This window comes from Sprattus sprattus (genome assembly GCF_963457725.1).
Source record: "Sprattus sprattus genome assembly, chromosome: 20".
Classification (NCBI taxonomy): domain Eukaryota; kingdom Metazoa; phylum Chordata; class Actinopteri; order Clupeiformes; family Clupeidae; genus Sprattus; species Sprattus sprattus.
Genome location: NC_137918.1, coordinates 2,868,012 through 2,886,780, shown reverse-complemented (window position 1 = coordinate 2,886,780; position 18,769 = coordinate 2,868,012). Strand labels below are relative to the sequence as shown.

At 45.8% G+C, this 18,769-nt stretch overlaps 1 protein-coding gene across 1 annotated transcript; it reads right to left on the bottom strand.

Annotated features, from left to right (window-relative positions):
• Nucleotides 1-2,084: 2,084 nt before the first annotated feature.
• LOC308382050 (inactive phospholipase C-like protein 2) lies at nt 2,085-16,399 on the bottom strand (the record flags this gene model as incomplete). The annotated part of the gene is made up of 7 exons (XM_080859733.1): nt 2,085-2,246; nt 2,493-2,602; nt 4,273-4,345; nt 7,189-7,392; nt 7,890-8,249; nt 8,706-10,907; nt 16,157-16,399. 7 exons carry the CDS (start codon nt 16,397-16,399, stop codon nt 2,085-2,087), a joined length of 3,354 nt encoding a protein of 1,117 aa, XP_080715859.1.
• Between the last annotated feature and the right edge of the window lie 2,370 nt (nt 16,400-18,769).

Here is an 18,769-nt window from a genome sequence, read left to right as displayed (position 1 = left end):
GCGTGCATGTTCCTCTGTGCGTGTGTGTTCTTCTGTGCGTGTGTTCCTCTGTGCGTTCAGAAGAGCAGTTCTCCCACCACTTTTTCAGTACCATCAGCCTGTGGGTTGATTGTTGTTCCTAATCAATTCTTGGATTAAAAGCGTCTGCCTAATCATCATGAGGGAGTAGCTACAGTTAGTGCTCAGGAAGCAAGGTTGCACCATCACTCTGTCACTGCTATATAAAGAATTAGATCGTGATTGGTTATAGGTCTTAGTAGAGTGTCACTTTTAGGTAAAAGGGGGTTCTGTTGTGTACCGTCCCTGTTACATCAAAAAAAAAAACAGGTAGATTAAAGACAAGGGAATTGTAGGAAACATTTATTAATGTTGGAAGGATAGAAGTATAGTGTGTCCAACACACATTTTTTACACATTTCTTCTGTTGAAACACTTTGCAAGTCACCATGACAAGATTGACAGACATTTTGGATTATCTGCATAAATATCACCTAACCAACTTTAGATGTCAAAGAGACAGTGCCATGTCAATGTTCCGAAAGCCCTGTATTCCGAAAACGCAGTATTCTGAAAATATGCCAATTTGTCCATATATCAAAGTTATGGCAGCCCTATACCTATTCCATTTCTGTGTGAAACATCGCATCAAGGTTTGTTGCCTGAGGTAGCTGTGTCATGTACTGGAGTCCTCTGACAGTTTAACATCTTTAAATATGTCCCGTTCTCTACAGCCATTTCCTGTTTTATTTCCCACCTGTTACCGATGCCTTACCTGCAGCACTGATCACACAGGAAGCAAATGTAAGAAAGGATATTTTATTTACATTTAGTTTTTGATATATTTAAAAACAGCATCCAAACAATAATGACAGGAAAGTTGATCCAGAATATAGACTTGGAGCCACAGACCATAATTTCTTACATGAGGTTGGCAACAGCCGTGTTTAAAATCATGATCTTTCGCCTTGTGTGCCTGTCTGCAAGTACTGCATCTTCATAATGGTTTACTTTAATGAACAACACAATGGTGTACAAATAACTTGTATGGTAATTTTATACAGAGACATTTCTAAGCCACGTAACAACATAAAAATATCTATAAAAAATATATTCTCCCAATACAAACTGAAATGCAGAACCAGGCTCAATCTTATGATAGTCTCATGTGTGTATGTGGGTGCGTGCGTCACGAGTCTGTGTGTGTTTAGGAACCAAAGCTGAGACTGAGCATGTATGTAAACATTTCTCCCACATTCATAGATCCGAATGCACACTCAGTTTCTCTTCAGGACACTCCTTTAGCAAGGGCATATATTACAGTATGCATCAGTACCCAACCATGTCAGAATGTGGGCTAGACTGTGTGTCTTCACCAGAACATGTCAGTATGAAAGACTGAAAGGTCAAGTCTTTGCCAGGTTATGTCTAGCCCTGCAAGCCTAAAGTCTCGTAAAATAAGGAGAGGAACATGCCAGTTATCGTCTCTATAGCATCTGCCCCTTTTCCTCTGACCAGGGGGCCTAACGTCTCTGACCAGGGGGCCTAACGTCTGACCAGGGGGGGAAATGCCTCTGACCAGGGGGCCTAACATCTCTGACCAGGGGGGGAAATGCATCTGACCAGGGGGCCTAACGTCTCTGACCAGGGGGGGGGGGATGTGGCAGGTATCTTGATTGATAGAAAGTACTGGTGAAGTGTGTGTGTGGGGGGGTAGCTGCAGCTCTTCCAGCGGAGTTCAAGTGTGTTTTATGCTGATGATTGGCTACTGTCCGGCAGTCAGAGTGAGGAGCTTATTGGCTTCTGCTACCATAACTGTGGTTGTAGTTGAGTTAAAGTTGGCTGCTGTGCTCTGATGGGCTACCACAGATCTAACGATCCCCCAGAGGGTCCTGGTTGGCTACTTCTTCTCTGACTGCATTTGTGTTAATACTGATATTGGCTGCTGGTACTGCTGCTGTGCTCTGATTGGCTACCACACATCTTACCCTCCATCAGCAGGTGTCCTAATTGGCCACTCACATCTCTGACTGTACTTTTGCTAATGCTAACATTGGCTGCTGGTACTGCTGCTGTGCTCTGATTGGCTACCACACATCTAAGCCTTCATCAGAAGCGCCCTGATTGGCTCTCACATCTCTGACGGCACTTGTGCATAGGCTAAGGTTAGCTGTTTGCGCTGCACAGTTCAGCTGCTTCAGAAGCTCCTGAACCTCCGTCTTCTCGTGCTTCAGCAGATCAGCCTGCCCCTGGAAACATGGCAAAGAGAGAAGAAGAAGAACACACACTGAGATATAGCTTCCTTCAGTATGGTGATGTTGCAGGTGAAACCTTCAATTTGTGTGTCTGTGTATATGAGTGAGTTTATGTGTGTGTGTGTGTGTGTGTGTGTGTGTGTGTGTGTGTGTGTGTGTGTGTGTGTGTGTGTGTGTGTGTGTGTGTGTGTGTGTGTGTGTGTGTGTGTGTGTGTGTGTGTGGGTGGTGTGTATAACTACCTTCAGTATGGTGATGTTCCAGGAAAAACTCTCCACAGCTTTGTTCTGCTTCCTGCCTTTAAGTCCCTCCTTCTGAGCTAACGACTGAAGATGCTCGTGGAACTCCATTGCTGAGAAAACACACAACATCACCAGTATACCACACACTGGGTCACCATATCACCCGTATAACACACACTGGGTTTACCATGTCACCTGTACACACTGGGTACACACTGGGTCACCTGTCACCTGTATACCACACAATGGGTCACCAATAGAGAGTGAGTGAGAGTGTGTGTGTGTGTGTGTGTGTAGGCTATGAGGCAAGATGTAGAAGAGAGAGGGAGAGGAGAGGAGGAGAAGTAATAAGAACAGAGGAACCAGTGGGGTGAAACAGTGATGTGTGTGTGTGTGTGATGTCAGCTCCAACTCCAAGCAATCTCGACAAACCTACAGATTTGTTCAATTAAATTCAATGGTATTTATATTGCGGCAAAACAATGACATTGGCCCTCATTCTCGACAGCAGTTGGGAGGACTTTCAGAAGGATTTCAGAAGGAACTCCACTTCGGTGGATTTAGGAAAACATTTGCCATTCTCCATAGTTTTTTCTTCTGAACTTCAGACGACTTTCAGAACGCGAAATAGCAGTCGTAACTCTGCCGGAATCTTCTCAAATGCGATTCCACGGGCCATCTTGTGGTTATTTGAGGAATCGCCTTGAGGAATGACATTAAAAAAAACTCCTCAGACATCCTCGGATTGAAATAATTATGATAATAATAAATACAAGAATATTTGTATCATTTACAATTACGTTTCACATTTATAGTCATAATTCTACGAGGTAGTATTTATTGTTACACTATGGTCTCTATTGCTCGTAGCTTGACTGTTCTCTCCCTTGTACGTCACTTTGGACAAAGTCGTCTGCTAAAATACTGAATGTGAATGGACACGAATACTGCAAATGTAAGTGAATAAATAAATAAACACTAAACCCATTCTCTAAGAACTAGGACATATAGCCTACTTACGGCAATTTATACCCCTACTCGCGACCAGTCTTCACACTAATGGTGGCCATTTCGTTACACAGCACTGACTGCAATTTATACTCCTACTCGTGACCGGTCTTCACACTAATGGTGGCTATTTTTCGATTTAAAAAAAAAAAGTGACTACTTAAATGTGTTTTACGGACTTCGGAAGTTCAACGTAATAAAAGATCTCCACCTTATTAATGAACACCTGTTACGAGTTGCTTTCGTGTGGATTCGGGAGATTGCGACAGCACACGTTTCTAAAATTGCGTCTCCTAATAAGGAGCTGGCGGGGCGTGTATGTATGCAAATCCACTTTCATGAGAATGCGCATCAATCTAAGAAACTAATCGGAAGGAACACAGCTGAGAAGACTTCGGCTGCTTATGAACACATTTTCAAGTGTGCGGGAATGCAGCGGAAGCGTTTCTCTTACGTTGTTATTGCAAAGTCGTGTAGGAAACATTTCTGAAGAATTACAGAAAAAGATCGAGAATGAGGCCCATTGTCTCAAGGTGCTTTACAGATCCCAGGGCCTGAACCCCCTTCATCTCTCCTCTCTCTTCCACTCTCTCTCTCACTCTTTCTCTCTCCCCCATTCATCTCACCTCTGTGATGTGTTTGAAGGATCTTGCTGTGGACTCTCTCTCCCTCTCTCTCTCTGTCTGCGTATCTCTCTCTCTCTCTCCCTCTCTCTCTTTCTGTCTCTCACTGTCTATCTCTCTCTGTCTTCAAATCTCTCTCTCTCTCTCACCTCTGTGATGTGTCTGAAGGATCTTGCTGTGTACTCCGTCGGACTCGTCCACTGCTTTGCTTGCCTGCATCATCTGCAAGTTAACGGACATTCAAGAAACACCCACATTCAACTACAATTCAGAGCTAGAGTAGACTGAAAACACACAGCTCAACACACATACGGACAGAAGCACACACATGCACACGCGCGGGCGGGCGGGCGGACACACACACGCGGACACACACACACACACACACACACACACACACACACACACACACACACACACACACACACACACACACACACACACACACACACACACACACACACACTCTCTCTCTCACACACACACTCACACACACACACACACACACACACACACACACACATACACACACACACACACACACACACACACAGTCTGTCTCTCTCCCTTCCTCTCCGTTTCCATGCAACCAGAAGCAATTCATCCTGTAAGATAAACTGTGTGCATGCAGCTTAAAATAGGTTTTCCATACTTACATCCTGCAATAGAATAAACAGAAATGAACTTTAGGAATTTCTTAGCATTGTTACCTTTTCCCCCCATTCTCTCTCTCTCTCTCTCTCTCTAACACACACACACACACACACACACACACACCTATACTGTGCATATGGATTTTCAGACCCTTTCAAGTTTTCAACATTTTGAATGTTTCAGACTCATCTTAAAATGGATTTTACATACTACTCCACAATGACAAAGCAAAAAAATGTTTTGTGTTTTGTTAATTTCTAAAAAAAATAAAAGACCAGGAAATATCTTACATAAGTAATTACATAAGACCCCTAGCTGGGATGCTTGCAATTGAGCTCTGGTGGATCTTATTTATTAATTGTCCTTGAGATGCTTCTACAACTTGGTGGAGTCCACCTGTGCACCTGTGCGTTACACACCTGTCTATATAAGGCCTCACAGTTGATGGTGTGTGTCAATGGTTGTATATACATCAAGTTTTGAGTGAAGTAAAGACCTAGACCTAAAGCCAGCCTTATATAAATATGAATAAAATAATATAATATAAAATAATATAGTATAATATGATATAATATAATATAATGTAATATTATATAATGTAATATAAATGATGGAAAGCCAAAGCTGGGTGGTGGGGTATCCAAGAACGAGGATTAGCGATGAGCCTATCTAAATGAATTATCATGTTCCCATCAGTGATTTGCCTCCTCTCATAATGTCTCTGCAGACAGACAGATAGTCAGACACAAACACACACACACGCACACAAACACACACACACGCACACACACCCACACAGAGGCACAGAGAGAGAGAGAGAGAGACAGACAAATTGACTAACAGATAGAGTCGGACACAGACCATTAGAAAGACAGATAAATAGAGAGACAAACAGACAAATAAATAGAAGTGGTAAACCATATGATGTTACCAGACCTAAATGTATTTGGAGCTGCAAATATCTCTTTTCCTGTGAGAGTCACACATATGTTCAAACACACAAAAATCACGTACACACACATATGTTCAAACCCACAGATACACACGTACACACACAGATGTTCACACACACAGATACTCACATACACACACATATGTTCAAACACACAGATACACACTTACACACACATTATTCACACCCAGATCCACACACATTAGGCCTAATGCAGCAACATTCTCAATTTAACATTATAACATTTTCTGTTGAGATATAACAAATGTTCTCAACCATCCACAACTGCTCTTACCCTGGTGTACTAAATGAAGAATCCCACTTGATCATGAATTGTTATTGTTATTAGGATAGGTATTAGGCTCCCTAAATGCTATATAAGGGCAGGTGTTTGTTATTAAAATAGGTGATGCTCCCTAAATGCTATATAAGGGCATGTGTTTGTTACTAGCATAGGTAATACCCCCTTAATGCTATATAAGGGCAGGTGTTGTGGTGTGTGCAAATACTCTGCCAAATGCCCAAGAAATGGAGAGAATGCTGCCAAAAAAGGTTGCCATTGTGCTTGCTCTAAGTGGTCCAGGCCTGGGCTTTGTAAAGCACCTTGACACAGTTTAATTGTTTCGGCGCAATATAAATAAAATTTAATTGAATTGTTTCCTGCATGAGGCCCATTTTCTCATACGCACACGCACCACTCACACACACAAGCACATACTGATATAACCTCATGAACACACACACACACACACACACACACACATGCACATACACACGCGCAAACTACACAAACACTTACATAAACACACAACATCAAACATACACACCTACACACACACTCACTCACCCACCGTAGACAGTGGTGACCTTGCACAGGGTGTTCGGGTGCTCATACATATGCACACAGATATACACACAGCCACACACATCAAACATACCCAACACCTACACACACTCGCTCACTCGCTCGCTCACTCACTCACTCACTCACTCACTCACTCACTCACTCACTCACTCACTCACTCACTCACTCACTCACTCACTCACTCACTCACTCACTCACTCACTCACTCACTCACTCACTCACTCACTCACTCACTCACTCACTCACTCACTCACTCACTCACTCACTGTGATGTAGACAGTGGTGACCTTGCACAGGGTGTCCTGGTGCGCACACTCATGCACACACATTCACCCACAGCCATACACACATCAAACATACACAACACCTACATTCACACACTCTCTCTCCGTGTGGAAGATAGAGGTGATCCCAGCGCAGAGCGTCTGGGAGCGTATACATATACACGCACACACACACAGCCACACACACATCAAACCTACACACATACTCACACACACACACAAACACACACACACACACACACACACACACACACTCACTCACTCACTCACTCACTCACTCACTCACTCACTCACTCACTCACTCACTCACCGTGTGGTAGACAGTGATGATCTTGCGCAGAGCGTCTGGGAGCACCCCCTGTTGGTGCATAGTGGGGTAAGGTTTGCTAAGGTCAAACAGCAGCAGGGGCGTGCCCTCTGACCCCGTGACCCTTGACCCTAGGGTCAGCACACACTGAGTGATGTTAGCCAGCGCAGAAACACCACACAGCTCCTTAAAGGCCTCTAAAGACTCCTGGCAGACAACACACACACACACACACACACACACACACACACACACACACACACACACACACACACACACACACACACACACACACACATTCAAACAAACATAAGCAATGAGTCAGTTTCAAAGGGTGAAACAAATCTCTCATAAATTCCCCTTTCATATACAGGTACGTTTTTGTAGGGTTGTGGAGCACCTTAACACAATTGGGTTGAATGTGCTCTCTAAATAGACATAATTGGGTTGAAGTATATGAGCTGGTCTATAAATAAAGATGACTGATTTAGTAAGTCCCCTGAAAGGTCAGCTTTTTAATACGATACATTTAGCCTGTTTGACGGCTGGCCTCACACCACATTTCACATTTGAAAAATATATACAAATATATATAATATATCAATTGTAATTTATTTTTTATACATTCATGTTTTTGTCTACTCTGTGTCTTTCTGCACCGCTTGACACAATGACAGTTTGTTTTCTGAAGTTTCATTCTCTACCTGCATGTTCTCTCGCAGGTCTGTGGCTTCTCGAAGCGGATGGTTGGCCATCTTGAAGATGTCGTCCAGCACTCTGAGGCCCAGCTCCTGCAGCTGCATGTAATGGCGGCTGCGACGACCCATCCTGACGGAGAGGCCACGCTTGTGCGCCTTGCCCCCACCCCGGCGCTCCGTCATCGCTACGTGAACCAGCAGCCGCGCATGCGGAAGCTCCTCCCCTTCTGCGGTGAGCAGCGGCACGTGGCGGAATCCCGCCTGCATGCAGTCCAGAGGAAGAGCGTACTGGCCAATGAAGTCGTCACCGATGCAGAAATCGTCCAGCACCACAAAGCGCAGCAGAGCCAACTCAGGTAGGTTCAGCTGGGGTAGAACACACACACACACACACACACGGTTACACACACTTTAACACTCAGGTAGGGTCACCTGGGGCAGAACACACACACACGGTTACACACCCTCTCAGTAACACTCAGGTAGGTTCACCTGGGGTAGAACACACACACACGGTTACACACACTCTCATTAACACTCAGGTAGGTTCACCTGGGGCAGAACACAAACATGCGTTTACACACTTATACTCAATGACACAACAGTAACACACATACAACCAAATACAATAATTCACATACACACATCTACACAGATACTGATATATTTACTAAAACACACTCACATCTACAGAAACGCAGACAGACACACTCAACACTGCAACATACACAACACTGTCTTTATGGAGTGGCATACACACACATTACAATGTCACACTATGTGTTTGTGTGTGTGTATGCGTGTGTGTGTGTTCCTGCTCACCTGAAACTGGAAGGTCTGGTCAAACACGGGGCTCTCGCCATTCTGTGGCACGGTGTTTGTGCGTCGCTCGGCGCAGTCTGCTGGGATGCCGTGGATCGACACGGTAACGTAAGGGTCAAGCACGTCCCCCTTGGCCCCGCCCCCACGTGGTTTGGGCAGGGAGCGCCCGCTGATGACCCGCAGGTGCAGCGTCTGGGGGGGCACCCCGGGCATCGCCCCCCGCTCGTTGGCGCTGAAGTACGCCACCTGCTGCCGCATGATGGCCGGGCGCAGCGCGTAGCCACAGGCGCCATTGCGCCGGAACCATCCGCGGTGCAGGTCCAGCGTGGCGCCCTCCGTCTGCACGTTCAGCGCCACCATCTGGAGCCCGGCCTTCCAGAAGCCCAGCGGGTCGGGGTTGCTGGAGTCGACCCGCATCAGACTGGGCCGCACGCGGAGGAGCCGGCGCTTGGCCAGCTCCACCAGCTCTGCGCTGCGGTCGCCCACGTGCCTGCTGGCCAGTGCCTCCCTGAAGCACGCCACCACGCAGCACGGCTCGGCGGAGGACGGGAACTCATTGTTGGGGGGCGAGTCGGCGTGGCACAGCGAGATCAGCTCCGACAGTTCCGGGCACAGTGGCACCCGACGAGACGACACCCCGCCTCCCGAGGCCTTCTGGGTAACCTCTTCGCCCTCGCCTTCCCCGCAACCAGGCTGTGGGTCTGGGAGGGGTCTGCTGCCTAGCAACAAAACCTGCCCCCTCAGGCTGTTCGGCGAGGGCAGGCACCCGTCCTTGTTGCAGAGTAACCCCCTGTGCAGCCGCTCGCCAAAGGCCTCCTTCAGATCGCGGACCATGATCCTTTGCTGTGCGGTGGAGCAGTGGTTCTCCAGGCAGAGGATGATGGGATACTCAGACGCAGACGCGGGGAACGCCATCCTCGCCACCGTCTGCACCACCTCCCGGAAGGCAAGCGGTGGCGTGAGTGTGTGCATGGCGGAGTGTGTGTGTCCCTTGCTGACGGCCGGCCGCCCATGCGGCCCATCCCACACGTCCAGCTCCAGGCAGCGGCAGCCGAGCCTCATCGCCCGCTCGTATCCGCCGATGCCGCTCACGGCCGGCACCTGCGCCTCCGTCACGTGTGTGTTGTGGGAAGAACTGATGTAGTAGTGCGAGAGGGGCTGAGTCATGTCCTGGCACACGTGCGTGTGGAGCGGGTCGAACAAGCAGCACTCAGACGAGTCCAGGAAGCGGGTGAACCCGTCCAGAGAGAGGCGCCCCAGCTCACGGCCCAGAGGGGTAGGCTCATACCTGTCAATCACCACCTGGGCGGAGTCCTCGCTAACCTGCGGCATGCCCTGTTCTGTCTCCAGGAAACGCATCAGGTCCTTGATATCCAGAAAGTCCTTGTTGGAGGAGAACTGGACGAGGAGGAAGTAAATCTCGGGGCGTGTGCTCAGGTCTTGGAAGGCTTGGGTGAAGTGTTGAAAGGAGACGCGGGCGGACGTGTGTGGGGGCGTGTGTGGCGGCGTGTGTGGAGGTGTCGAGTACGTGTCAATGCGGAGCTGCTCTCGAAGCCTCAGCTGGATTTGGCTGCTCTTCACCCCACGAGTCAGCTTCTCCATCAAGTCGGCGGCTTCCCTCATGCTCACACAATCGACTTCCCTGGTCTCGTCGCCAACGGCAACCAGCTCAGAGAACTCCTTGGAGAGCCAGGAGAGCTGCAGATCCAAACGACCCGCCTCCGCCGCTGCGCGTACGTGCGTGTGAGCGGGGTGTGCGTGTGTGCTGTTGCCGTGGGAGATGAGGTGGCGCAGGCCCGTGACCCAGATGTTGGCCACCTCTGGAGAGTTGGCCACCAGGTCCAGCGTGTCGTAGTCGTTGCCGTAGACAAGCGAGAAGGCGCAGTCGTCGGCCACCAGCTCGGACACGCCGCTGCCGCGGAACAAGTCAGTGTTGCGGCCCGTGCGCACCTCTCGCACTTCGGCCAGCAGCATCCGTGCTTTCCCTGCATCCTTCTTGGACGGCTCCCAACGGATTGCGCGTTGCTCCGCCTCCAACAGGAAGTAGCGGTTGTAGAGGCGGAGCCCCGGGCGGAGCTTGCGGAACTCGCTCCCCTCCTGCATGCGGCTCAGGCAGCCCGACACCGAGCTGATCTTACGCGAGCCTGGCATCCCGCCAAAAGACACCGTCTTCTTACGGTCACGGCCGCGCCGTAAGCCATCCTAAAATACCAAGAGGGGGGGTGGGAGAACTTAAAAACAAGGAAAACTGTATTAAAAAAAAATAATTAAAACAGCCTTTGAGAATGAACACGGGTGTATGTGAGTGTTTGTATGTGTGTAGAAAAGAGGAAAACTACCCAATATTCTGCATTGAAATACCCTTTAAGAATAAACACGTGTGTGTGTGTGCGTGTGTGTGTGCAGAAAAGAGGAAACCTATTCGGTATTCTGCTTTAAATACCCTTTAAGAATGAACACGTGTCAAAAACAGTCGTTGAAGAACACAGATAAGGGGATAAGAATGAACTGGTGTGTGTGTGTGTTTCAGAAAAAGAGGGTGAGGGAACTCCTGCAGTGCCACGTGAGTGAGGAAGAAACCCCAGCAGTCAGCAGACTTGAATGAGAATCAGAACACAGAACAGAGAACATGACATAAGAGGGGTTTCCTCTCTGCAGGACAAAGAGAGAGGAGGGAGAGGGAGAAGGAGAAGGAGAAGGAGAAGGAGAAGGAGAAGGAGAAGGAGAAGGAGAAGGAGAGGGAGAGGGAGAAGGAGAGGGAGAGAGACAGAGAGGGATTGAGGGAGGGGAGAAAAAGCAAGAGAAAAAAAGGAGAGAGGGAGGGGCCAGAGATGTGGAGAATGGGAGAAACAGAACAAGGACGAGGCAGGAAGGGGGGAAGAAGAGAGAGAGAGAGGCAGAGTTTCCATGGCAACCTAGAGATAGAAATGAATGCAAAGGTGTGTATACAGTATGTGTGTATACGTTTGTGCCGGTGTGTGTGTGTGTCTGTGTACATGTGTGTGTGTGTGTGTGTGTGTGTGTGTGTGTGTGTGTGTGTGTGTGTGTGTGTGTGTGTGTGTGTGTGTGTGTGTGTGTGTGTGTGTGTGTGTGTGTGTGTGCATGCGTGCTTGTGAACCAGCACACACATGTGGTCAGAGAAAGGCAAGTCTGTCACAGCTCCGCTGCAGGCTTCTGGCTTTCTGGGTTAAGAAATCTTTTATTCATTTCTAAACTGATCTTTGATGCAGCTAAGTGTGTGGGTGTGGCTAAGAGAGGTCTGTCTCTCACAGTGTGAGAAAAACAAGATTGGCGAGGTCCTCCCTGAGTTCCTGCTGGCGAGCAGTGAGGAGAGGCTCTCACATCTCACTAGAGAAAATGAAAATCGCCTCCACCCTCCACTGCACAATATGTGACACACACGCACACAGACACACACGTACACGGACACACACACGGACACACGTACACGGACACACACACACACACACACCCACTCACACACACTCACACTCACACTCACACTCACACTCACACTTAGACTTAGACTTAGACTTAGACTCAGACACACATATCCTACTGTCCATACAATACGTGACTGCTTTTAATAAATGGAGGGGCAGTAAATTCACATTCACATTTTTGCTGTTGTTAATATCCTGCTTCCTTGATGATTATTATTCAATTTTTATTTGATTTGTTTTCCACTTTTTTCCCTGCTCTCGTCTGATGTATCTTGTGTATACTGAGTACACCCCCAATCCAAATGCTTTGGCAATACTGTAGAACATGTGGTCATGCCAATAAAATGGCATGCTAGATGGTAGAGTCAAATGGTGGACAGAAAAACCAAGACAGAGAGACAGAGGGAGAGTGAGAGAGAGAGGGAGAGGGAGAGGGAGAGGGAGAGGGAGAGGGAGAGAGGGATTTGTTACTAAAGAGGAGACTTGATTTTTAAAACCCTTTATCTAAAACACCATTTGAAAACCATCGAAAAAACGTCCATTTCACCAGTTGACAACTAGCCAAGGTCATTAACAGTCTCCTCCCTTTCACAGCATTCATCCCTGAACTGAACCCCCCTACTCCGTCAAGGGTGGAACCTGTACTCCACCACTATTCCTGTTTCCACCAGAGATTTAAACATGGACATCGTGTCTGTATCCTGGCCTTCATTTTTTGCCCTATGGGATTCAAGGGTGGCCTGCCCTACCAAGGAACTGGCCATTAAGTAGTGCTCACGCCCATCTGCCTATACCAACAGCTAAACACTAACACCGTTTTATAAAACATAATCCCCGGCTTTATCAATACTCTTCCCAGTACAGCAAATAAAGGTGTAGCCTTTCACATCCACAGAAAAGATGAAACACAGCATGTGTAATGTTAAGAGCAACAATATGAGCTAATAGGTGACACCCCCTCATTAAATTTAGAAGCCATCTAATGTGTAGCTATTGTACAATGTAGCAATGAATCTTCACTGAAGGTCACCTGTCCCTTTGGGAAGTGGAGACTCATACAACAGGCTCCATGAGAGAGATAGCCCATCAGGTACTGAAAGGTGGGCCCTCCACTTTGTGTCAGGCCGTCCCGTCAGCTACGATTACTGTGCAAACTTCACACAAGTACACACAAGCACCTTCTCCTCAACGCTATGGAAAGCCAAATCAAGAGGAGAGGGATGGGGGGAGAGAGAGAGATAGAGAGAGATTTGTAACTCAAGAGAGAGAGAGAGAGATTTCATTTTTGTAATTCAAGAGGAGAGAGGGAGAGAGAGATAAAGAGGGAGAGAGAAACAAAGTTTGTTGTTTTCTGTTTCTGACACAATGCCTTAATGCGTTTCTGTAGACTCACTCAATGTGTGTGTGTGTGTGTCTGTGTCTGTGTCTGTGTGTGTGTGTGTGTGTGTGTGTGTGTGTGTGTGTGTGTGTGTGTGTGTGTGTGTGTGTGTGTGTGTGTGTGTGTGTGTTTGTGTGTGAATGAGAGTATGTGAGAACTTGTGTGTGTTTTACAGGAAGGTAGGGTGCGGACCGGAAGCGTGTGGTGTATTTATATGAATCATGAATCATGTCTACAGACACAACGGCAAGTGACAGTGTCAAGCCACACAGTTCCACACAGAGACGCCTTACTCAAAGAAGCACGAATGGCAGGCTGGCGAAGACTGCTTTAGGATTAAGCATCTGTTGGGTATCTGTGAAGTGCTTTGTTAAGTAAAGCTGGGTGATTAATCACCAAAAGCTAGCCAGCATCAATGGCATGAATCTAGCTGACCACATTATACTCGTGTCAGTAAGTTTGGTAAATGACATTTCCATTTTGTAGTCATGGAACAAACAAACTACAACACTCAGAGCTCATTGCTTTGCTTGCACGTAATTCTCTCTTTACATAAATTAAAAACCGCTCTGAGCTTCCAAAGATATCCACTCTCACGGTTGTTGCTGCCACAAACATACTTCATGGGATTCAAGGGTGGCCTGCCCTACAAAGAAACTGGCCATAATGTAATAATAATAATAATAATAATAATTATAATAATAATGTAGCGCTCATGCCCATCTGCCTGTACCCACAGCTCAACACTAACACCGTTTTTGAAAACATAATCCCCAGCCTTACCAATACTCTTCCCAGCACACCAAATAAAGGTGCACAGCATCAGTAATGTTACTATGGAGAAATTTAGAAGCCAACTAATTTGTAGCTACTGTACCATGTAGCAACCACCACTGAATATAATCATATTAATAATAAAATCTTTACATAAATTTAAAATACTTTGAGGTTCCCCAAGATATGTGACCAATATCTACTCTCACTGTTGTGTCTGGCTCAAGCATTGTTAAACATGGCGATAGTGTGATAGTGTATAGCCTTTATTGAAAATAATTGTATCCAATTCTAATGGACCGATATATTTATCTAATTATAATAATAGAAATTTTAACATTGCAGTTTATAAAAACAAGGGCTTTGTCAAAAACATGCAATGGTGTAGTGTTTATTCGTCTGGATGCTTTTAGGTAGTTACTGCTAGGGTTGGACAAAGACTCCATAATACCGCCTTGAAAATAATTGTAGAGTTCAAGCAGCAATACGGAGTTCTGTTCCAAAACTAGTAAGCTAACTACCTAAAAGGCATGCAAAAACCTTGCAAACATCACCAACAGCCCAGCTGACACTGATAGAAGCTTTCCAACACACTAACTGGTGACTTTTGGCAGTATAGCTGGCAATTTCTTGAGTGTGAAAGCTTTTCTTCCATTTTTGCAGGGTGTTCCAGTCCGTTACACAGAACTATAGGCATATCTTGGATGGCTAGTGGGCAAGACACAGGTGTTTATCTGTCCTTCACATGACCATATGCTATAAAAACAAATTCAAGGATGGTACCAAAACTAGTTGCCTATAAAACCATACCTAAAATGTGTCAAATTGTTGCATAGTGTAACTTTAAAGCAATGCAGTCTGAATGATGTAGCGCTAATATAAAAAAAAAATTCTAAGTAAGAAATGCAAACAGATGGCATACTTAACCCCCAAACAGAAATACCACTTTTCCACTATTGGAAATGGTGGGTCTAGACACATTGTGGTTGACAACAAATGCTATTGTTGTCAACCCTGCCTAACAGTGGGTCCATGAAGATGAAAATAGATCATACTGCCCAAGACAGAGAAAGCATTCTCCGTCTCCAACTAAAGTCTCAGCAAATTAATAGTAAGTCTTCCCAAATGTCTACACTGATGAAAAAGGGGCAAATTATGACTGACCAATGTATGAAAAAGACAGCATGGTGCTTTTAAGTGTGTCGTATTTGTCGCAAAACCAGACATGATGATAGCAGATCTCACGACTCTTCTAGATGGAGATGGAAGCCTTGCTTGACTCACGGAAATATGTAGACATGTAAGGTGTCACTCTGAAACCACATGGCATAGAAGCAGTTAAACTTCTTCTTACACCCTTTGATTGCTTTAAGAGGAAACCAAGCTCTATGCTATCTGTCAGTTTTATCTGTGCTGAGGACTGCCCACCACAGACATTGTATAAAGGGAGAAAGTGAAAGCTATTTTAAGATCACTGACAGACTTTCATTGTGCCACTTTATATTATGCCTTCCACTGTGTGGTTTTGAATTGGAGCCAATATATCGCAGTGGTGAACACAACATCTATTCAGATTAATTAGGCTACCATCACAATCTGTTTCTTATCATGCACTTGTGTGTGTGTCTGTCTCTGTCTTTCTCTCTCTCTCTCTCTCTCTCTGTACGCATATAACCTCATATGAAAGTGTGTTTATGGAGTGTAACAGTACATGTTTTGATTTCTGTTATTTTCCTCTATTTACGTTCTACTGTTCCTGTGAAAGCTTTGACAATACTATAAACAATGTGTCGTTCCAATAAAGCACGTCTGTTTTAATTGAATTGGGAGAGACAGAGGGAGTATGTTTGTGTTACCTTTTTGAGGCTGCTCCTCCGCGAGATACCTGCGTCCTCATCCTTCAATTCCGTGACAGCTCTCACCGGCTCTGGGGCCTCGGGGCTCTGATCTTCTAAATCCAGGTGCTCTTTAGTCACCTCACAGTCCCCGTTCGACACCCGTGTCTCGTCATGCGTCTCCTTATTATTCGGCACCGTCGCCTTAAATCCGTTCATATGAGTGGACAACCGTTTATTTTGTTCATCGCTGTGCTCGGCCATACCCGCCAAGCAGATGTCTCAACCGAGACAGCCTCCTCCTGTGAAATCTAGCCTAATGCGAGCAACCCTCGGCGGACATTGCCGTTATCTCTGCTCTCCATCATGTCCAGTGGCTCTGGCTGCGCTCACAGCGCCAAAGCGATGCTTAATCCCTCAAATAGCGCCCAGTGCTGACAGAATAGGGAAGGAAACGATAGCTATACCGTCTGGATGAGTTTCGTCTGTTCCTACTCGTTTGATTGCTGTCCAAATTTCGAAGACTGATAAGTTGACTGCAAATCATTTGCCATCACAGCCTACGTCTGGACAATGTCGCGTTTTGAAAACAAAGCGAAAGTTCTCCCCGTTTCCTGTCAAACTGCGAAGGTCGACACCCACCCACTCCTCCGAAAGAACAAATGTATAGAACCCCTAACACAACTGCTATCGCGTTGGCTACTTTGTTACCGCCATCTGCGTCTCAATTTCTGTGATGTTGAGATGAAAAAGACGTAGCATTTGCTCTTCCCGTGTTCCCAATGACTTCCATCGTAACCTATACTCGCACTAAGGAAGGAGAGGGGGGATGCACGTGAATGACGCCCTGCCATCGGCCACCACCACTTCCTCAACAGGCGTCGCTTAATGTTTTGACACAATCGACGGACAGCTATCTAATCTGACGCACTTGTCCATGTTGAAATGGCGGGCCGTTGTATGCTCCAGGCTCTACTATCCGTGAGCCATTCCAGCGGAACAGCTGTCTCTCCCAGGTGCCCCAGGTGCCCGTTACGGTCGTAGACGGGGTACCCAGGTGCACGCTGGGAACAGCAAATCTACACCTTGATAGCCCATAGATGTGAGAACAACACACCCCAGTGGTGATTCCAGGTCACCTTTAAACATTATACAACAATGCGTTGTAAATCACAGATCTAACATAAAATACAAATAACTACAGCTACCTGTTTAATGTACCCTATAGCGAGACAGTGTGCATGACATTGTCAGCACTTAAGAAGTGGCCTACATTAAAGCTTCCTAAACAATAGACAAACATCAGATCAAATAAGCAAAAAGTAATACAAAATAGATCATTTATTAAGGGCAAAGTAAATGGCAACATAAAGGCTACGGTATGCCACTTCATCTACTTCTCTCAGCTGTACCCTCATGTCAATAGATGGAAAAGACTTGGGACTCATCAAATGAAAGAACCCTCTATATAGCACACAGATGAGCCCTTGGAAGTGTTAACACTCATTCATTTGTGGACTGTCTGTGAGCATCCTTCTGCACTGAGAAAAAAGTTTTCGGCAGTTTTCATATTGGAATGTAGCTTTTGTCTATAATTTTACTGAGTCAGTGCATGCAACTCAAGAAAAGTTTCCGTGTGTATTGGAATGAATAAAAGGTGCCTTAGTGTAGCCAACAAACAATATGTGAGCCCTGTGTATGAGGAGTACAAAAAATGAAAGCGTTTGAAGGAAGGAGACAGAAAGATAAAAGTATTTCCTCGTAGGACGTAGGACCTGAGGGACTCCTGGTTAATCTTTAAGTTTTAAAAACGTATGGTATGGTTATGGTTTTATTGGATTAAGCAGTCAGTTGGACAATTATATGAACGTTCTCTGGTAATAATAATATGGGTGGAATAAACATTAGAAATGAATGGAGCCTACCAATCTGTCTTTTGCAACCTGCTATGGTATCCCTGTCCTGTACATTTCATCACCTCAACACACAGACTATAACTATTTTCAGCCTATTTATATTTTTTGCAATTATTATCATTAGTATTGTTACTGCAAGCATAGTCACATTACACATAGTCTGAATCTGAACTCTTTCATGATATTCCCAGTAACTTTGTAGGCCTACATGTTCGCAATATAGTCATATAAAACAACTATAAATATTAGCTTATTGCATTCAGTATTAACCCTACTATTATGTTGTGGGTCAAGTTGACACGTGTCTGCTTTTGATGAATCAGAAATATGCCTCCTTCTTAACTTTCTTCCTCCCTAAAAACTGAACTTGGCCTCAGGGTCCTATGTGTAATCTGCACAAACTGATGTGTTGCTTCATCACACAAAATAAACATGCGTCTTGATGTGTGTTGTTGTAATGACTGCTTTAATTTGTACACTGGTTTTAATTATCCTGTCAGGGTAATGAGCTTTCCCACACTTTTTCTCAGTGCTGAAGCTACTGGAGAGACAAGCACAAAAATGAACTCAAACAAACTGACAGTTAAAGACTAAGAAAGTGAAATAGAGAAAGAGGTTTACGAAACAGGACAATTGTCTACATTTGAGGACAATGTAGCCAATTTGAAGATCCAGATCTTACATTTTCTAATATGTTCTGGAGGTATTTGCATAAGAC